Consider the following 20,746-nt stretch of genomic DNA (forward strand, 5'->3'; position numbering starts at 1 on the left):
CGGTCTCATGCCAATCTAGACGGGAGACGACACCCGACAGTCGCAAACCCTGAAGAAAGAACATTTCGTACATTTCCATTTCTCACCGCGGTCTTCAGTACTCTATAAAGTTGCCATGCCAGCGCGGAAGCGGGACCATGCGCCTTGTCACCGAGGCCTCAAACCTGACATGCCGTTCAGATTTCGGCACTTCTGTCAGGCTGCGCTAAACTCGTGTCTAAAACGACCCTGTTCTCTCTTCAGGGTGATCAATATTCCTTGACCGACGTCGGTTTTTGTGTGGATCGTGCGTTCTTTTGGCAACCAAGAGGGCGGGATCCTCACCATTATCTGCACGTGTTGGCAGAAACAGTATTCTTCGGACCGGAATTTGACGCGGTAAGCTGCCGCGACTGGCAGTTACTGTCTGTTGGTTGACTTGTGTGTCCTAGGCCGCCTACGTGTGTCAAAGCGAATGTAACATTCGTCAACTTCGCCGCATTCTCGGATTGGCCTCGGGTCGGCGGCGAAGCACAGGAAGATACACGAACTCCACATTTTTCAATCTGCGACGGTATTCGTGAGTCATGGTTTTGCTGCATATGGTCTTCATTAAGATAATAACCGTGGAACGTTGAGTGCCGTTTCCGTGGACTCGTCTTCATTTTTCTACCCGACTTAAATTTTAGGGTTCCAATTATTGTCTGGAGGTGCGTGAGATATCCAACTACTGCTGTGAGAACAAAGCGGAGCCTTTATAAAACTTACTTACCAGAGCGTTCAAGCACCGGGAAGCCGTACTTGGTATTCAACGAACAATGATATGTAACGTGGGCATCAGGCCGCACAGGGCAAATGTCCGCCGCCTCCTGTACCGCATCCGGCCATCATCCGCCTCCTGCCTCCTGTCCACTCAAAAAATTTGCAATATGTTACGTGATGACTGACCCTGGTGCATATTATTCTTCTTCTTCTCCATTCCACCTCCTACCACCACCTTCCACCAACATCAATACCTTACCACCATGGTTTTCACTCCTCCCGGCAGCTTCGTCATCCGCTCTAGAGAATTTGGCAACGGCCAAGAATACGACTTGGAATCCGACTCGAATATCATGCCAGATCACTACGTGAAGCGCTTGTGGAGGACGCGCGCTCTTCCTGGTCCTGAAGGTCGAACAGTGAGTCATATTGGCTTTTTCTCTGCCTTTCGTCGCTGAGCAAAAGCTTTGCGTAGGTCCAATTCATCAACAAGGACTCAGTAGACCGTGCTATCCTATACACCGTCACAGAACGTGGGAGTGCACTCCTCGTTAGGAACGGTTCCGTCACCAAGGGCGCAGAGGAAGTCGCTCGCGTCCTCTGGGAATCCGGTCGGAATGTGGATAAGAGCAGGTACGCTTCATCCTCTTGCACTATCACTTATCATCCGCCCTAATCCACAAAAACCAGAATGTCCATTGGTACCAAGTCTGGCATGTTCAAGGAGATGCTCAAAAAGGGCGGGTCATTGTACGTTATCCCTTATTGTTTTCCATCGTATCATGATATGCTGACTTCCAGGCCCTCAGTGCATCGGCGTAAGTCCCATGGCGCTCATACTTCGGATCACCTAACCGAACATTCATTCAACCTACTTAGAACACCGAGCCGTATCTTCATAGGCCCTGACTGGGTTGGAGTACAAATGGAAAGTAGTCTTGGAGGGATCAAATCCGGTCTTCCCAGACTCGTCCTTCCGCGTGCTGTACTGCAAGGACTCGAAGCATCCTATAGCCACAACAGCACGGTTCGTCCAACGGGACGGCGAATACAACGTAAGTGGCGTAAATGGAAAAACAGCGGGTTGTCCTTCTGATGGTTCCATTTTCCAGGACGAAACATACCCTATCTACATTGCGGAACGTGGCCTGTGGATGGAGTCATGGATTGTCGCCACCACAGCCATCCTTGAAGGATGGGATAAGCTAAGGTCTTGAATGATTCATTTCACTGCATCAGTTTTCTACACGCTCGTTTGATTTCCTTGTTCGTATTGTACTATGGTTTTTGGTTAGTTTTAGCATATACTGTATGATCCTCTCATTTAACCCTTTTCCTTCTTAATGGGTTGCCCGCATTCTTTTTTACATATATCTCCATATGTCTTTTTGCTTCAAAAGCAATCATTTTAATGTTGTCCATGACATGTGCATCCGGATGGCCTTCAAACGTCAAAAAAATAAGATTATTACTGGTATACACAATTGATACTGCTGTCATCACATGAATCCGTCAACTCTACGTCTTAAAAATCAATAATTCGTGAACAGGTAGTGAAAGGTATCCAAAAAAAACCATTTGCAGTCCCAATGAAGTCCGTTATCGGCATCACTTCATGATCTACGCATAGACCTTCTTCCCCAAGAGTTCGCTTAACTTCCCAGCAGCTACACCCTTTCCCAGCCCCTCATCACCCTGCACCTGTACCCTCGACTTGCCCACAAACTCACTACGCTGACCATTCGAAAGCCGACTCCCATGTCCATGCAACATATGACTCCCCTTCCCACCAAGCACCAACGAAAACCTCTGCGTCCTCGTCGACTTCTGTACATGGGCCAACTTACTCCCCTCAACCACCCCGCCCCCAACCATCGTCCTCGTCGTAACACTCGTCGTCTGCAACGCAACAGCAGGCAAGGAAAACCTTTTATTCCTCCTCGCTGTATCCTCCCTCCTAGGCACAGGCTCCTCTGTCAAATTCACCGTATGCCTCTTGCTCGATGCAAACGACTCCGTATCAAGGGAATCCTCCTCCGTCGTGCCTTCCTCCTCCACGGGAGACGTCAGGTCGAACCGCGAATGGTCGTGGCCCTGGAAGTCCTCCAAAATTTGGTGGTAACTCCGCGGCCGTGAAGGGGGCGACTTGACGCGGACGCAGTCCCGGGAGAGCTCATCGTCGTCAACAGTCGTGGTCGTATAGCTTCGTTTGGACGTGTCCCTATTAATGGCCATCAGTGCCTCAGGCGTCGAGCATAAAGGTAATGACGGCATCGACAGCCAAGACGGGAAGTTGGTAAGTGAGGTTATCGTATTGTTGCTAGCTTCGGGCGGTACATGGTTGCGTTCTTCTTCTTCTCCTTCCGGCGGATCGAGAAGCGGAAAGACGGTTTCATAACATGCATTGCAAGCTCGAGCAGGCTTGCTCGTGTCTTCTTTGGAATTAGGATCCGTGATGAAGAATGTCTGTTAAGATATGAGCAAACGGAAAGTGCGCTTTGAGGAAAACTTACTCTATCTGAACATGTAGCACAAACGCATCGCCCGCATATCCTGCAATGATGTCTTCGCCGCCTCCATCCAAACGACCTGCCGCATCTCATACAGCCCTCTGCTTTCTCGTCCGGAATCCAAATAGCCGGAACCCAATGCTCCACCCACCCCCTTCGTGCCTTCACATTCTTCTTCTTTCCTTTACCTGGAGACTTCGAATGATGGTCCGAAGGCGCGAAATGGTAGTGCCTGTAACGACAGCCGTATGTGGTTCGTCGACGACGAAGACGTAAGCTGTCGAATTCGGATTCGTGATATTCAACGACATCAGAAGCTGCGCCTTGGCCTGTCTTATCGTCGAACACCACTCAGTTTCGCTCCTCCTCCGTAGTCCTGCATACAGCACAAAACTTCCCTCAGGGCTCAGAACCTCGAACCTCCTCTCTTCTCCAGCCTCGCGGGGGGACGTAACCACCACCTCGAGGTCTACCAACCCCGCTCGAGCCTTGTACACCCACCTCTCATCCCCGCTACTCGCTTGCCGCCGGACGCCGCCACCAGGCAACTGTGATTTTCTCGTCGGTGGCGGAATCAGTGCTCCGGCTCTTCATCGGGAACCCGCTTATACGGGATCGAAGCAGACTAGGCAGCTCCGCCTCGCTCTTGCTCCTTGTTCGTATCATGAGCGGTCGCAACGGAGAAATGGGCTCCTGAGGCGCCCAACCGGGAATGGCCCAGTCAGTCTTCATCCATCCACGTTCCGAGTCCTCGCTCGCAAGCCATATGAGACAATCAGAGAACAGGAGGAATTCACGTTCGCGCGGCGGCTCGCTCCGTTCAATTTGGAGGAGACTGCCAGCGTTTCAGGAGTGTGCGGCCGGGACTTATGAGCTGAAACGGAAGATTTGGTGTAGTCTTTTGCAAGGCGAGAAGGGAGAGGGTTTGCGCATGAGTGTGGAGTGAGGAGTTAAGCGACTGGGTAACTGGGTCAATTGAATGTCAGTAAAAGGGGGTCAGAAACAATGCAAAATGACATACTTTTGGAAACAAGCGTATGAACTGCCGTCAATTGCGCATGCTCGGGATCATCTGGTGCTGTACGTTCAATCAAATCCTTTAACAGAAGAAGATATCGCGGGCAGCGTTGAACTATAGTCAAGAGCCAATCTCGTAGCTTTAGTCTACCACAGCGAGGATCTGACTCTTGCTTGGCTAGAAATGCCGCAAAAGAGGCACTATACTGAGGATTAGAGCTATTTGCCGAAGGCGGGGAGATGAGATTGGTTATGGAGGCAATTGTGGTCGGAAACGCGGTCACGAATGGTGTGTATAGAGACAAATAAGGAAAGTGAGAGAGCAGGATCGGGGAAAGCGGCTGGTTAGCGGAGAGGGGGAGGGAGGAGGTGGAAGCGGAACCCGAGCTCGGGAAAAGATGGGACGTTAGAGCAGAGAAGAACGACCGATGAAAGTTCCAAATGTCGATAAAATTTGAGAACACAGAAGTCAGTCCGGACCGGTCGAGCAGTGGCTGAGAAGTCTCGAGAGATGCAATGATGGGAGTCAGGAAATGCTGCAGATCCGTCAGGAATAGAACGAACAAGAAATTATTTGGCACGCACGGAATAAATTAGCTCGAGACCGTCGACGTAGGTGCGCTCTGTCTCATAAAACTCCTGGATGACCTTTCGCCGTTTCGACTCCAAGACGTCGTCAACGGGACGCAGGCTCCTCCTGTTTCCCTTCCGGATACCGTCGGTAGATATTGGCCGTCCATTGGGCCTCTTTCCAGCGTTGACGTTACGCATCATAGCAGGTATCGGCAATGACCCGTCTTCCGGTAGCGAGTCGAACGACGCTACGCTGACTACGGATTCTCTATGACCCAATGTTGGTGCAGTTGGTAGCGATATCCGTCGAAATGGTAGATGGGTAGGGCGCGGCTGTGGCTGGGCCTTGACTGGCGATTCGGACAAGGGAAAGGCTACACTCGACGGCTGATCTGCTTATACGGAAAGAATCAGGAGCACCGCCAATGTCTTGCTAGGGAGCGTGACTTACCGGACTGCATTGAAGGAGGAGCGATGTCTTGACTAGAGCGGGAAAGGAAAGGAAAGTGGTGGTATTGGTGAAGCTTTGTTATTACTCCGTCCGAGTCGTCGACGTCAGTTGCTTGCCCCTGAAAACATCCCCGTCCAGCAACTTGATCGAATGATGGTCAAAAGCAAATACTGCCTCCCAATTTGGAATTCTGCGCCAAAGTGCTCGATTGCCGTCGTTGACGGTTTGAATGTAAGAATGTGTAATACTATACAACAATAAGATACAGTAAAAAAAAGATGCTCAAAGGTGCGAGTACAAGTCCGTTTTCACAGCATTATCGTGGCGTGGGTATTCTAGGCTATTTTGAGTCATTGAAACAGTCCGGCCCATATACCCAAACCTCATTAGTCAGCTACTCGGAATCGCTCGAGTGCTATAGAAAAGTGAGATCTCCTTTCCAGTCTCTCTCTGATATACAGCCTCAAAATCTTTGCAGATTTTTCTTGCACCTTTCCGAGGAGCACCAGGTAGTTTGACAAGCTCATTCTTGTATGCAATCATTTGCAATGACTGCCTTTTCCATTAGCTGGTCATGGCATTTGTGAGCAATCTGACACTTTTTCGAGTTTGATTTGGCATGTCCAGGCATAGTAAAAAATTGAACAAGAGGAGAAATAAAGTTCGGAGGCAGCAGGGCAATAATGGACGCATTGGACTGTCAGACTGTCCATCAAAGGTGATGTACTTTTTTGCGCTAAAGAAAAAAAAGAAAGAAAAAGATGAGGCGATTTCGCTACTTGGTGGTGGATGGCTGGACTGTGGAGATGGTAGAAGTAAACAGCCGAGCACCACCTGGCTCGGCGATGCCGGTCATATCCTCGATGCCGATTTTCATCACTATGCCGATCCGGGACCTGACGCGTTCTGTCAATCTCTTGCATTTCCTATAATTCCCCATTCATTCCCGCCAAGGTACCTGTGAACCCGTTTCGGATGCAAATCTTTTGTCTCGGTGGAACATAATTACCTACAGCATGGGGATGAGGAGAAGATAACGTCTTGACTTTGCAATTTGGCAAGCGAGGGTGCAGTAGTAGTCGTCGGTAGGAGAGGTCAGTTCGCTAGGCTGAAATATATAGCAGGAGAGTCGCTGTGTATGTTGGAAAGGAGAGAATACAAGGTGGGGGAAGGAAGGAAAGGAATGATGTAGGTTTGCCTTTTATACTGGCGGGAGGAGGGCGGGGGATCTGCGCATATTGATCGAAACGCGTCATAGGTGTCAACAGTGCCGTATACACAGGCTGGTCACCAACGATGTGGCCGCGTAGTCCGCGGCCCATCCGACGCTCCAATAAAGACAGTGAGCCTTGAGAAGTTGGTCGATAAGTTCGTTCATCCAATGAAAACGGCTACGGGAAGAAGATTTCGCCACTTGTAGTGGATATGTAGATTCCGAACAGTTTATTATATATTGGCGTGTTATCAGTAAACAAATATTAAAGATCCAGTTCGCCTCGTCTGTGCCTTTGGTAGACCCTTGTAGTTGCACGCGTGCGGTGGCGGTAGATATTTCCCGAACCATTTGTTCCTAGTGATGTTTCCGTATCCGTATTTCTCTGGTACTCAAACCGGCATCCCTTCTGCCACGGCACTGATTTAATTTCCGGAATCTCAGAGACGCATATTATATCTTCACGACATTGAGTTGTTTGGAGATTCGTGCAGCAATGGTTCGAGAATCAATCTGCCGGCCGAGGGCCCTCAAACTGCCAGCCATACAGTATAATTTTACAAGCACTGATTTGTTCCCATAAAGAAAGCTGTTGAGCGTTTTCCCACAGTCTCTGGGTACGATTTAAGACAAGTCCTGCGTTTTTGGATACACCCTGTTGGACTAGAACATTCTATCCAGAGGCGTCGTAGCCTTTAGCTACATATACACTTACATATTTATATATTTATATGCTCCCCACAGAAGAAAACGAGCCCGGCAATACAAATCCCTGGTATGAATGATAAGTCTAGGCTGTTTGCGTCGATCTCATGCAATCTGAAAGAGGGTGTGAGGAAAAAATCTGTTTTTAGAGTGTTTGAAGTACCCATACCTAGTTCCAAAAATCCCGCCGTATCAAAAACAGCGTAAGTTCTTTATTCAATGAGGAGAGCCTGATCTATAAATGTCCATTCGGACAAAAGGGGTTCGTTTAAGGGGCCCAATACGAACTGTGCAAAAGATATGACTAAACCCAAACCTGTAGGAATTAAATCAAGAAAAAAGTACTTTGCTCGAAACTGCTTTCCCAACAATTTTTTCCATCAGCTCATTTTTGCCGTCATAAAAATGCGGATAAACCGTCATCTCGTTTGAAATTGATGACGATTCTTGTCCCAAAAAGGAATTTTGCCAGGGAAGAACCTGGGAATTGCCGAAAGGTCCCATGAAGCACCCATCACCAAAATCATTCTGGCTTACTCTACTGTTGCACCACCTCCTTCGCCACCAACAGCTTATGTGGACCTCTGATTCCTCCATTTTACCGACGAAAGCACCCTCTACAACGGATTCCTGGCGAAGTCGCTCCCACAACCTTCTAACGAAGCGATATGCACGCGTGCTCATAGCAGGGGTCGTTTCTGTGTCCATACTTCTCTTCATTTTTCGGGTAGAGAGACCAGAGAAATCGAACTCATACTTTCCCTTACCACTGCCTTTTGAGTCGGACCTACCGCCTCTATACGAACAGTATCACGAATACGAACGACGGTTACCGCAGCACGACGCATCATTACCGCCGCCGGAGGGGAAACATGCCAAATATCTGTTTTTTGGGAACCACGCGCATGGTGCATATCTAAATTGTCTTTCATAGCACCATTTCTAACTCCCGACAGCTTCAGGATGGGGAAATATAATGCAGGAGCTGCTAATGAACGCGCTTCTCGCATATTCGACGAAAAGAGCGTGCGTGACGGCGATATCAAACTTCTGCCGTCTTCTGAGATTTTATACAGCTTTGTGTTCGATAACTATACCTGGTCGCGAGAGCCTTCGGACTACGCAGACTTCAATGGGAATATCATTCCATCCCGGATACCACTGTCGGCTATAATATCAGGTAAGTAAACACCTGCCTTTTGTGATTTCCACCCCACCCGCTTACCGGTCCACCCCAAAGGCCCTATAATAGGCGCTCCATTTGGCTCCGAAAGTGATGTGCCGCGCGCAGTATCACTAGAATTCTTTCGAGAGCAATGTCCCGAACCTCTCGTGCTAACGACAAACGCCGTCAAGGACAGGTTAGGGAACGTAGAAGCGTCAGAGATCCTAGAGACATGGGTAAAGGAGATTAACGCCATACCAGATCGATGCATCGAGTTTGAGAGAGACACACCGCACGTTTTCGACGTCTGGTATGCATCCTCGTTGTATCTTTAATACTTTTTCGGTTCTGACCTCGTCTATGCAGGCTATTCTCAGACACGCTTCTACTCTCTATATTCCCATACATAAAAGACACCCCGATCATTACGGACTTTGGGTGGTCTCCACTCATCTTATCCGCATATGACACGAATCGCGAGTTCTTTGAAGGCCAGACTTCAACTTCCTGGCTTGGGTTTAACTTTCCATCCCTTGTGTCTCCAATGCCTCCCGCTACCGAACAGACGCCCCCTTACCCACCTTTACCGGGTCTCATCGCCCTTCATATCCGCCGCGGTGACTTTAAGGAACACTGTACCAACCTTGCCGGCTGGAACACACACTACAACGGACTAAACTCCTTCCCCGAGCTTCCAGACAAATTCGAACCACCATACGACGCACCAGAAGAGGAGAAAATATCTATATACCTTGGACACTGTTTTCCCACCATTGAGCAGATCGTCGAGAAAGTCAAACATGAGCGACAGGGGAGACATCTCAATCGGGTATATATCATGTCGAATGGGGAACGCGGCTGGCTGAAAGAGCTCAAGGCGGCCTTGAGACAGATAGGCGAATGGGATGGCATCACGACGAGCAGAGATCTGACGTATACCCGGGAGCAGAAGTACGTTGCTCAATCGCTTGACATGTATATTGGACAGCGGGCGGAAGTCTTCGTAGGTAATGGGGTACGTTTCGTCTTTTTTTTTTTGTTACTTGACTGTGCGTGCGTGTGGCGCTGACTTGTCCATCAGTTCTCGAGTCTAACATCCAACGTGGTGACACTTCGTATGGCAAACAACGTAGATCCTCAAAATACACGCTTCTGGTGATTTGGCACACTGGTCAAAGTTGGATTCCTTCGTTTCTTGTCACTTGTGGGGTTTGCGGCTTCTGTGTATCGCCTTTTTTTAAATTATTTACAACGTTGACGAATAACGATGAAGATACCCCGCAAATATTGTAAAATGAGCATCAAGCAGTACGCATAGCTTGTAATACACGTACCGAGTTCTTGTCTGGGAGCATGTATGGTCATGAATCTCTTGATGGTATCAGAGCCAGCGAGGCCCTTGGCGTCATGCAGCGTGAACGGCTGGTAGCGGAGATAACACTCGAAAAAAAAGGTTTTGCACTATGCCCTCTTCCTCATGGAAGGAGGCACGAGGGGACTATATACTTAGTATAATTACAAAAGGTATTTTGAACCGAGTGCGTGCCCCTGCAGGGCGACGAAAGCTGGGACGATGGGATACTAAGGGAAACACGAGTATGCATTAACCTCGGGAGGCTGAATACCGAGTTCCGAACCAAATGTGATCAAGTCACCCAATAAATACGTGAACTCTGATCCACCAACAATGAATTGCAGGGGAATCGGGTTTGAAGGTTCTCGATGTAGTATTCGGAATGGTAAACCCCAGCTGCGCAGTGATGATCAAATAAATATGTGTTGGTTAAAAAATAAATAACAGCGGCAGAGAATTGTTGCGGCGCGCAGCGGGTCGGCGGCGCCTTCACCACGGCGGCTCGCAGCGTTCGGGATAGGTTTTAGACTCAGTTGTAACGGATTAAATGAAAGCTTATTTGATTGCTTCCGGTACCAAGAAATTTCCTTCTTCGACAGATATATTACCGAACATAATCCGAGATACTCCTCCTCCGGTTCGCCCCGGCAATCTACCCACTCTTTCTCTTCTCCCAAGTTGTATTCAAAATCCTTGTCGTTCTTCTACGACTGGAAATCTCGGTGCCACGGGGAAACCCAGGATTTGACTTTTTGTCCACTCTGATCGATTGACTGTTCCTTCCGTTCGGAGACCCACATCCGCTGATACATGTTATTACCCACGCAAACAAACCGCGTCTAGCGGAATACCACCAGGGAAGCGGTTGTGACCCGTTACCCTGCGCTAAACCCGTTAGAGAAACATATGTTAAGTTACTGCGATCTCCAAGGGCGCTTGGGGTATTCGTGAGATAGTCTCTTTTGTCAGCCGCGCGTTACAGCTCATGTACACGCGGCTTACTCCATATGAATAACGGACCGATGGATACGAACAAGGTGGATATGACAGCAACGATAAATGGAGACACGAGCTGATTCGAAGTTTGCGGTGAGAATCCCCTCTAGTACTGCTTTTCCCAGCTACAAGGTGGTTACTCAACGTTTGGGAATAACTTGAGGACAATTTGTTATTTACAGGTTCCCTTCTTGTGATCATTCTGTTGGGGAGGGCACTAGAACGCGTAAAGTCGTGGGTGAATTCGCAATGCTGAGCGAGTGCATGTTCGGCATATTGCCCGAATGACCTCTGAGGCTTGCTTCTCCCGTGCACTCAAGCCTCGACACTTCAATGTGGGGGGGTTTGTTCATTGGGGGACGAATGGAATTGGTCCCATGCCATCAGGTCTTCGCAACAGCCATCCCTCCATTCACCGCCTCCTTGATAGTCGTGGGTACGACTGAAGACATTGCCCCCATGGTCGGAGAATCAGCGTCTCCTCCGGGAGTTTGTGTCCGCGATATCGACGGTATTGGAACATTTTACCTCAAGACCGGACATTGCTGTAAAAGCTATTCCACCGCAGTTTGTCCAAGGATTTCACGCTCTCATGGTCTACCTCCGATACCCGTAACTTCCTTCGAGGACTATTTTTGTGATCATGATCGACTCGGGCCGTGCCACCCTTTGGGTTTTTTTTAGTGACCGTTGCCCGCTGCTTCCCACCGACAAGACTTTCATAAAACCCCATACATCATTCGATGACATATCTCATGAAAGGGATCCCTACAAACCTGTTTTCGTGTTGTTCCCATGGTCGCCTTACGTCGGCCTTTCAAACTCCTGCTTTCAATTATAATTGGATGCTCCTTACAATTCTAGTGACACTTTGGTGATATGTTGACCCCGTACTCAGTTGCGATACTATGTATGACTATTACCGCTGATCAACATTTCATTTCCCCCGTCAATATGGAGGTTTCACCCACAGGTGTCGCTGTGGGAGAGACTCCCACAACCAATATCAGAAAATCAAAGTCTGTAACATGTCCCACAGACACCGCCGTACAGGGCCAGGCGGGTTCGGTCGGTCGCGTATCTATGGAATCAGCGATGGTGTCGTTGCATCACGGAAATGAACAGGAAACTCCACGCGAAGGAACAACCGTTCCGCTAAAAGCGTGGCGTCAAATGGAAGGAAATTCCCATACCTCGAGTGGAGTAATTCTCACGACATTTACCTCGACTATCGTATTTTCCCATCGGATCCTTACTTGGGTCAGTTGCATATCGTGAAATTGGGTTGTCAACGGAACTTGAAAAGTGCTTTTGCGCCGCGTGCTAATTGTTTCGTCTCAGCGCCCCTACCGCTCTTCTTTTACGGATCCAGAACTGGTAGTACCGCGCTTCGTCCGTCCAGATGACACCAATTATGCTGGCAGGAAGGAAGATGCCCTTGAACGTGGCGGACGTCAGTCAAAAGAACCATACCATGGACAAGTTAATCGGAGGAAGCTTGTGTGGTGTATATGTGAATTATAAACAGCAGTCATTAGCTATACTATAAGCAAGGTAGTAGGTATAAGAGGTAGGACTAGGAGCGCGATTGATGGTGGGAATACACGTGTGACGGTTCGATTATAATACAAGGAGAATCATTACGGTGATGCGCGGCGACGGGGTCGTCGAAGATAAGAATATTTACGATCGTGGGTGCATGATGCGGCGAGGTAAGGGTAGTGTGTGAGACAAAAAGTTATCGGGGAAAATGGTAAATTGGTAAAATTGCGGTCGGTCGAAAATATGCGAAGGATCGGAAACGGCAGCCGTCGGAGGCTGAAATCAAGAAAACAAGGTGGATGGTTGTACAGGTTGCAGATGATAATGATGCTGGTTGTGAATGCGATGGGTGGTGAGAGATTTATTCAAATGCGTATTGGACGGCGACCGAGCATGCTTCGCTAGCTCCCTTGGCTTGCCCGTGCCGCCGTAGACTCTGTTGAGTGTCGAAAAAAGAATCGCATGCGGCGCACGAGATGGCGCTGGTACTCATCTCACTGCGAGATGAAGAACGAGACCGCTTAGATGTATGCGGCAACTAATTAAACAAAAATGAGCACTGAGGTAAGGGATCAAAGGAATTACGCAAACACTCACTGTATGCTCATTGTTATACAAAGCGGAATCAGATTTCCGCTTGAGCGGTGAAGAAAGAGAAGAATCTACAAAGGAAGTCTTTCAGTATGAAGCCGGCGGACGTAAAGATATTGAAAGCATACCAGCCATCGCCGTGCGATAATTCGTCGAAAAGTTTGCTCTCCAGGCAAGGATTCGCTTCATCCGCATAGCACCTGGGCCCCCGTTCCGTTCGTGTCCAGGCTCGCTCAGTTCGCGGCTGGATGCGCCCTCCTGATAGTCATCCGATGAACAGTAAGATGATCCTATTGACTCTTCATCGCCGTCGTCGCAGAGCGAGGAGCCCTCGGAGTCGGAGGTGGATGCATAGGATGATGATGAAGAGGTATAGCTATCATCAGTGACGGCCTGTCGGGGCGGTGGAGGCCCCTCGACGAGCTGTATGATCTGGACGCTGTAAGGCTGTTGTCGACAATATAGGCGGGATTTGCTGTTGACGTCGTCAAGGACGGCGAGCTCGTTGGGGGAGGAGGCAAGCATGGTGCGGGCAAAATCGAACATGGTGTTAAGGATATGGGCGTGGTTTAAATTGAAGGGGGACAGCGTGCGCCACGCGACTTGGCGGATGGGCCATTTTGTACTCGACAGATTTGGGCAGAAACAGATTTGCGGATTCGATCACGCATACAATTCCTTGCTGGATCAAAAGAAGATCTCTGTCCCGATCCATCGTTCCGCGTTTGGAATACACGTGATTTTAAAACTCCGCTTATCGGATGATTCGGATTCCTTTTCCACCAGACTCCCAGCCTTTCCCACCATCAAATGCCTCACATCGATTTTCTCATCCCAATTTAGACTCGCTACATTTATCGTTGCGCGGCTTCTTCTCAGTCGCCGGATGTACCAATCATTGACATTGACCACTGCATCGTTGCAAATTATCGGGAGAGAAAGGAAAACAATGTTTCGAAAGCAATGTACTCCATCATATAACATCGACGACCCCGGTTCCATTTCACCTCGCGATGGTCTCCATGGCTATCTCAGCCCCTCCGTGAGAAATTGTTCATGGTCGCATCGGTGCTAGCCATGCCTCGGCTGCCTCAAATTGGTCAATCAGCTCCCGTAGAACTGCGCCTTCTGAATGCAATTGTCGCATCGCTGTCAGCGCCTGTCCCATGGAATAATCAGCGATCGCTCTCTATCACGATCCAGAAATGACCTACCACATCCCAGAACCGGAATCCGCGCTCAACTTCCGACTTGGGAGATTTGACGCCAGGGAACGTTTCCTCGCAGATTTCAAGTGCTAGCATCTTTGCCTCCTTGACGCCCTCAGCCTGGGGGTCACGAACCCTGGTGCCATTGTTAATGTGTGTGAGTGCGTCGAGATATACCTTGGCAAGAACTCCAAATCCGGTGTTCACCTCCGTCTGGAACGGCAGAGATAGCGTTATATCCAACAGATCATCCCGGGCGCGTCGAGCATCCGCACGGAGAAGCATATTCAGCGATGCCACCTCAAGGAGGGTCCGTAGGGCTCGTGTGAGAGACCGTACAAACGAATTGAATACAAGCAGCTCTCGTGATAGAGGGGCAGACCAGGGCTGGGACTAGATGAAATCGGCGCGTTGAGACATGTATCAAACAGCGGAAAGTCACGCTGACGCTTCACCTTAAAGTTCAAGGGAACAATGCTCAGGACCCGCATCACCAGCAACATACACGTCTTCTCGTCATCTGGTGGCGCCCACGCTCAGAAAAAATAAGAACATAGTCTTGATAAGAATCAACGAACCTGTGCCGAAACTTGGTCCGCCGCTGAATGCTCGGCTGGACCATAGGTGACCGTGCATTACACCCGCGCGTACTAGCTCCAAAAACAAGTAGAGCGGGTCTTGAAATTTGTCATTTACCTTGGCTTGTTTGATGGCGGTGTACATTGCACGGGCCAATGGGGAATGGGTATGTGTGTTCATTAAGAACCTGCATGTGTTTGACAAATTGAATCAGTGAGAAATGAATACGTCAGATAAACCTATTCTTACCCTCGCAACTCCAGGAATCGCCAGATTACGTTGGCGACAACTTCATCCTTTTTCTCAAGGGGACCAGCAGAAGGGTTCGTCTTGGCTTTGGTACGCAGGGCGAGACGTTCCGAAGCCGTCGCACCCAGACACAGGGCAAAATCGATCGTGGAGGACTAAAGACACGAGGAAGAAAACAGAAACAACCGCGCTTTAGCCAAGAATGGTCGTACTTTCCCTAGAATCAAAAATGAAAACCTTACATTCTGTCGTCTCAGTTCTTCTTCCACGATGGCATATGGGACGTTCCAACCGGAGACGCGGTCCGCCAGTTGGATCGTCTGTGGAGAATTGTGCTGCACGGCTTTTTGGGTATGGTTAGGTCCAGGCTGTTCGAACCAGAAGTAACCGTTACTCTTCGGCTGGACCAGAAGGGGTGGGCGACACTACTGATGAGTGCCAAGGCGGTAGCACGGGGACCGGTCTGCCCGTCGGTGATAACCTCCTTCACGAATCGTTTGTACTCCGTCGTTTCACCGTTATCTAACGGCGGTTTCTCAATGATTTGTCCACTTGTAAGCCAAACGAGCGCCTGTGGCCCAAGGAGTCCACGGGAGAGGTAAAAATAGATTTCGTCTGGGAGCCGATTTGTGAATATATCATGAAGATCCTGTGGGATATCAGCAGCCGTGGGGTGGTGAGGTTGATTGGGATGACCATGGTTGGGAGGGGCGGTGATAGCGAGGGGAAGTGGTTGGACAGTTCCTTCAGAAGACAGAATCAACGAAAATTTGATCATGGAACGTGTGCGGGCATAATGTTCGGGATATTGGATAGGCTTAACAACAGGATGCTCCACGAAGGCGAGTACGGCACTATGTCCAGTCTTGTAATATTTGATCATATCGACGGTTGCTTTTAGTCCTTGCTCATGAATGGTAGGGGGGAACGGCGCGGAATGGTCAAAACCGACGAGAATGCCAATATCCAGAAATTGGTCTTCGTTCACACCGAGATCCGCCATAATTGCACGTTTGGAAACAAACGTGAACGTTGGCGTGTTCGAGAGCAAATCCAGGGATGTGATAACCTTGTCAACCCCTGGATACAGAAGCGTGTCGGTGGGACCATATATCGCGTGAATGTAGGATTTTGGATGGCGCTGAAGATAAATTAACTGGAAGGTATCGTTAATGCGGTTAATAATTGCTGGACGTAACAACAGGAATTAGAAATTCACATACCTGCGGCCATGCTAGATATGGTGCAATGATGAACTCGACATTCCGATGCCTGAAGATTCTCAGCACCATTCTCCAGAGATCCCACTGTTGAAAACTACTCCGACCAGCGAACAGCTTGGTCGCTTGGTCTTCAAGACCTGCTTCATATTTTTCCCATGCATCGCGTCGGTCCTTGCAGGCTTCGGTGTTCTCTAAAAGTTGCTGAGGCTTCCATTTCCTGTTGGGAAGAAGCCCTGGAAACACGAAAACGGGCTTGATGTGCAATTTTTCGAGGACACGGAGGTCGGACTCGATACGCAGTGTGAGCGCTAAGGGCAAACCGCCCGTCGCTGCGAGAAGAGGCTCCCTCGACGGTGGGTTGTCGGTGAGCTGCTGAAGATAGTAAGACGCATCAATGCCTAAACACGAATCAGAAAGGGCAGAAAGCGGGAGTATTGTCAATTGTTTTCGCTCGGGTAGGTATGCTTCAGGAGAAAATTATCAGTTCACACGACGCTCAATTTCACAGGGAGACTCACCGTCAAAGTGCTTGATAGGCATCGAGGACAAATCTTTTGATTTGGTCTCGTCAGTACAGACGAAAAAGGCGTGAAGCTCGTTGACAACGTCGACAACGACGGGGACAACAACGGAAACAATATTTCGACCAGAGCTTCCAGATTGCTTATGTAAGACTGCTCCCAACTAGGGTTAGGGTTCATGTTCGTTTACTCACAGCCTCCTCAAGTGACTTAGTGCGCCAATGGCGGTATTTTCAACTTTTTTTTTTTGGTTTACAACAGTCGCTCAATTTTTCTACAGATTTACTGATGATCGGTTAGTATTATGGAACATCTTCTTACTGTCACGCTCTCTTGGAACCCATCATACCTCCTTTAATGCGTTGAATTATGTTCCATCAAAAGATTGAGGCCTCCATATTGCATTGATTTATGGTCCGAACTCTCACGTCTTGGCGGGAGACTGATTATTACCCCAAGTCTCCAACACGCCGTCACGGACGTCAGACCTCATGGTTATAGGTGATGCTATGATGAACGTTCATGGACTCGATAATGTGTGAAACCCGGACTACTGAATGTCTACCATGTTCTCAGCAGATGAGGGATCTCAATGTAAGACAGCTCTTCCCTGAAGCCACACTTCTTTGCTCATAGATGTATTCATAGCATACGTTCCTTGTATCCGCCGATGATCATCGATGAGAGTTAGATGAAAACTCGTCCAAGCGATGGTCGCAGGTCCTCAGTGCGGGCATGGTGCCCTATTCACCGTTGTTCACTCTCCATGGCAGCAGCATACGAGCCGTGCCATCGAACCTAACTATTACGACCAGACTCCCAGCCATACGTGCGCATGTTACCCTTGCCCCTTCCACTCGGATCTCCTTACGATTATCTTGGATGTCTATTTCTATGCTGACTTATCACTGCTAATCTGCTTCGCTGGCTCTCACAAGATCGGACGCAATATTTACACAGGTGAAGATTAGGTGGATGCCCCAGACCTGCCATACTTATGTGATAGTGACCTATGTGGCGTTTGCGTATATCCGGCTCAATCTCGCCAAGCCTCCCTTTCAGTCCTCGAGTTCCCATTAACAGCTTAGCCTACCATGACAGCCTATGTGCCAATTTCCGCTCAACCCCTTGCCTACATCCCGGAATCTCCGACTATCCCTCGTCCACAGATCCCGACGTGACACTCCTTCCCCGCAATGTCTAGTCATCCCACATTGATCCTCCACAGTTCACGCGCGGTCGATCCTTTAGGCGGGTCGCCTCAGGATCACATGAAGGCAAGACCAACGGTTATCACTGATCCGATACCAAGAGATACTCGAGATTGTCGAAAGGAATCGAAGATTTTGGGGATGAACCCAGGTCGCTACCTGTAGCCCCCCTTGTACCTCATGATTTTCTGCGCAGCAGGTTATGGGTAAAGGCACGCCTAGACCGTATGCATTCTTGAACTTGTTAGCATGGGTAAGGTGTCGGTTGCGATACCCTAATGGACCATCGGCGGCCTGATGAAAACGTACTTAGAATTATACTCATGCGGAGGTGCTGAAATGAAATGACGCATGGTTCTGAAATGGCGACATCATCACACTTTAGAAGGTGATCGATTACCAAACTACCACTACTGGTTGATCGAGGGTACTGTCGAGAGTCAATTGGGACCAGCACGCTCATAGCTTTCTGTACATTGTTGACGTGCCTTGAACGGGCGCTCATCGCCAAAGTCAGGCAACAGTCTCAAGGGGAGTTCGGGTCTAATCATCGTTTTACGATGTTTACAACGCGTACGACCACGATAACCCGCATCATCTCCCAAAGGAGATACAGAGGGAAAAATCAAGTACCATCGTTGAAGCCCAGCGGCTCGCCGCTGTCCCACAGGATGCCTAGATACCACCTGAATCCCTCGACTCCCTGTCCCTGTCTTTGATGATTGACAAAAAATGATGTTAGGACATCAGTTTAGTTGGCTCATACGTACGTTTCGAGTTGCGTGACGATTTCTCACGATGGCCTCCTCACAACCAGATACCAGGTATCAGGATGCAATGCGAGTCGAGCGGGGGGCCCCGGGTCCGAGTTATCGTGGGAGGTGCCCCAGAACGCTGGGATGCTTTGAATATGCAAAGTTTGCAGAAGACAGGACATTCCTTCCGCTCTAATGCAGAGTAATCGACCCAAAGTAATTTGCGAGAAGGAACAATCGAGTCATATCTCTCTCCACATATCATGAAGAGAGTTCTATCGATGAAGCTGAGCCGGAAAGTGATGGGGCACCTGAGACTATCACCTCCATCCAGGAAAGATGATAACCAATGACCACTTGACACACATAAAGCCGACATGAGGTACAACACATGTATTCATACGCAACTAGGCTGGCTGCGACGTCAGGGAGCCTTAAACAATGCGCCGGTCATCTAACATGGAACGTGATGTCGGAACGTCCATGAAAGCCGGAGGAAAATCTTTTCCAAAGGACATATGACAAAGCCCGCTCCCACGCAAGTCTGGACCGGTGCCTCCGCTAGAAGCCCCCCCACGCAGATTGGAATTCTAAATTCCGTCCGAGCTTGAGCTTTTGTTGGATCCGGTAGGTCGTGGACACAGAGATGTGGAGATAGGATAAACGTATCCAATGAACTGCTTCCGCGGACGTCCGGATGCATCTGACCATCGTCCAGTGATGCGATATTGTATAGGAATCATGAATGCCACTATAGATGTGAGCGATAACTTTTGAAGCCGAGTCCGGATGCTTGTTAGAGTCAAGAACGGTGCCACACCCAGTAATACTTAGCCTTTGCAACGCCGAGATCTCATTTCTTTACCGGGTTTCTACAAAATAATGAGAATGGATCGAACTTTTTTTCGGCTGCCCAATATAGTAATTCATAGGTACCGGTTTTCTTTCAACAGCGACTCAACACCAAGAGCAACAGTAATGATAGAATAAATGGTTTAAAATTGATTCCCGAAGCAGTACACAATGTTTTGGTGTCATCAAGTCATGCAATGGAGCCTGCAGTGATGAAGAAAATACTGCTGATTTGGGATTTGACAGACCAGATTAGCGGATTCATGAGGATCACAAACCAAAGGCCCGGGTGGTGATATCAGAGCCTTTGATGGATAATTCGGAGGAATATAGCCCAGTTATACGTCAGGAAGGTATAATTCGCAGTGCTTATGCATTTGGTGGAATCCAAGATAGGGAATTACTATATTGGGCAGCCGAAAAAAAGTTCGATCCATTCTCATTATTTTGTAGAAACCCGGTAAGGTTTCATAACAGACCTCTGACATCAACTAGCTCCTCGTTAATTACCTGCAAATGAATACAACCTGCCCATCGCGTCATCATGACATCGAGCCTGAGATCCGATGATAGCCGACTAGAGGAGGCTAGTGAACTAACTAAAAACCGATAAGCTGATCATAGATTCCGAGTCGAATTCGTCATCGAGGTAGTTCGCATTCGCCGGAAACTCCACGGAAGGAGAACCAGACAGGGTCCAGCCTAGGTCTAGGATAGAGATATTCATCCATGAGTTTGGCGGTGAGCTAAGACGGATTAGCAAGAGTCAGCTGTTGAGAAGAGAAAGAGAAATGAATTACGAAAAATTGTAAGGCTGGGAAGGTACAACAATCATCGACACAGCCACTGATTGCTCCTTCCTGGTTTCAACGAATGTGGTCAAGCCGTTGCGAAGTTTCATCGAGGTGGACTAGTATTCTTTATTACTATTCTATCCATCAAGCAAAAATTGTATGGTCTAGACGAGGTACTGGGATCCCTGGTCTATCCAATCCAGCCGCTGCGATTTATCACTAGCCTCTTTGAAGTTGGAACATGCATCCAGCGCAGGCCTAGACGCCTAGGCTCAAGTCCAAGCCCCACGGGGGAGTTATCATCTTCTCATGGAGTCCATCTGAACCGCAAACAAGTACGTATTTCTGCGTCACTTTTCGCCTTGATGACGATCAGAATTTCACGACCAAATATAAATATTTCTATGAGAGACAGCTTCCAAATCCTTTGTTTCGCACGTCGTTTAATTTCAAGTCACTGTCCATCCAAGCAGTGGTCTGGTCCCAGCATTTCTTC

The 20,746-nt window shown here is 48.8% G+C and overlaps 8 protein-coding genes across 8 annotated transcripts; 2 read left to right on the top strand and 6 right to left on the bottom strand.

The window, feature by feature from the left end:
• Window positions 1-1,004: 1,004 nt before the first annotated feature.
• Window positions 1,005-1,958, top strand: EV420DRAFT_1644139 (uncharacterized protein; the record flags this gene model as incomplete). Its single annotated transcript, XM_060477603.1, has 7 exons — window positions 1,005-1,160; window positions 1,217-1,374; window positions 1,432-1,491; window positions 1,551-1,559; window positions 1,621-1,697; window positions 1,756-1,796; window positions 1,854-1,958. 7 exons carry the CDS (start codon window positions 1,005-1,007, stop codon window positions 1,956-1,958), a joined length of 606 nt encoding a protein of 201 aa, XP_060329699.1.
• A 145-nt stretch (window positions 1,959-2,103) lies between these two features.
• On the bottom strand, window positions 2,104-3,707 carry EV420DRAFT_524005 (uncharacterized protein). The gene is made up of 2 exons (XM_060482474.1): window positions 3,255-3,707; window positions 2,104-3,207 (listed from the first exon to the last, which is right to left on the bottom strand). Exons 1-2 carry the CDS (start codon window positions 3,342-3,344, stop codon window positions 2,362-2,364), a joined length of 936 nt encoding a protein of 311 aa, XP_060329700.1. The 5' UTR covers window positions 3,345-3,707; the 3' UTR covers window positions 2,104-2,361.
• EV420DRAFT_524004 (Dbl domain-containing protein) lies at window positions 3,708-5,427 on the bottom strand. The gene is made up of 4 exons (XM_060482473.1): window positions 5,293-5,427; window positions 4,854-5,233; window positions 4,273-4,804; window positions 3,708-4,217 (listed from the first exon to the last, which is right to left on the bottom strand). Exons 1-4 carry the CDS (start codon window positions 5,300-5,302, stop codon window positions 4,072-4,074), a joined length of 1,068 nt encoding a protein of 355 aa, XP_060329701.1. The 5' UTR covers window positions 5,303-5,427; the 3' UTR covers window positions 3,708-4,071.
• Window positions 5,428-5,627: 200 nt separating this feature from the next.
• Window positions 5,628-5,926, bottom strand: EV420DRAFT_1550617 (uncharacterized protein; the record flags this gene model as incomplete). Its single annotated transcript, XM_060473451.1, is given in 2 exon segments — window positions 5,628-5,832; window positions 5,843-5,926. Coding segments are annotated over 2 exon segments (227 nt in total), but the record flags the coding sequence as incomplete, so codon positions are not given.
• A 1,858-nt stretch (window positions 5,927-7,784) lies between these two features.
• On the top strand, window positions 7,785-9,534 carry EV420DRAFT_1271647 (uncharacterized protein; the record flags this gene model as incomplete). Its single annotated transcript, XM_060467649.1, has 6 exons — window positions 7,785-8,118; window positions 8,167-8,236; window positions 8,287-8,390; window positions 8,451-8,685; window positions 8,742-9,390; window positions 9,457-9,534. 6 exons carry the CDS (start codon window positions 7,785-7,787, stop codon window positions 9,532-9,534), a joined length of 1,470 nt encoding a protein of 489 aa, XP_060329703.1.
• A 2,781-nt stretch (window positions 9,535-12,315) lies between these two features.
• EV420DRAFT_524489 (uncharacterized protein) lies at window positions 12,316-13,822 on the bottom strand. The gene is made up of 3 exons (XM_060482476.1): window positions 12,987-13,822; window positions 12,865-12,929; window positions 12,316-12,805 (listed from the first exon to the last, which is right to left on the bottom strand). The coding sequence occupies exons 1-3, from the start codon at window positions 13,402-13,404 to the stop codon at window positions 12,629-12,631; spliced, it is 660 nt and encodes a 219-aa protein (XP_060329704.1). The 5' UTR covers window positions 13,405-13,822; the 3' UTR covers window positions 12,316-12,628.
• Window positions 13,823-13,912: 90 nt separating this feature from the next.
• On the bottom strand, window positions 13,913-15,283 carry EV420DRAFT_1271719 (temperature dependent protein affecting M2 dsRNA replication-domain-containing protein; the record flags this gene model as incomplete). Its single annotated transcript, XM_060467659.1, has 6 exons — window positions 13,913-14,017; window positions 14,073-14,459; window positions 14,522-14,586; window positions 14,645-14,832; window positions 14,895-15,049; window positions 15,137-15,283. Coding segments are annotated over 6 exons (1,047 nt in total), but the record flags the coding sequence as incomplete, so codon positions are not given.
• Window positions 15,284-15,984: 701 nt separating this feature from the next.
• On the bottom strand, window positions 15,985-16,758 carry EV420DRAFT_524137 (PIN domain-like protein). The gene is made up of 2 exons (XM_060482475.1): window positions 16,636-16,758; window positions 15,985-16,581 (listed from the first exon to the last, which is right to left on the bottom strand). The coding sequence occupies exons 1-2, from the start codon at window positions 16,655-16,657 to the stop codon at window positions 16,073-16,075; spliced, it is 531 nt and encodes a 176-aa protein (XP_060329706.1). The 5' UTR covers window positions 16,658-16,758; the 3' UTR covers window positions 15,985-16,072.
• Window positions 16,759-20,746: the final 3,988 nt, after the last annotated feature.

Source organism: Desarmillaria tabescens (assembly GCF_030435595.1).
Source record: "Desarmillaria tabescens strain CCBAS 213 chromosome Unknown EV420scaffold_22, whole genome shotgun sequence".
NCBI classification, from domain to species: domain Eukaryota; kingdom Fungi; phylum Basidiomycota; class Agaricomycetes; order Agaricales; family Physalacriaceae; genus Desarmillaria; species Desarmillaria tabescens.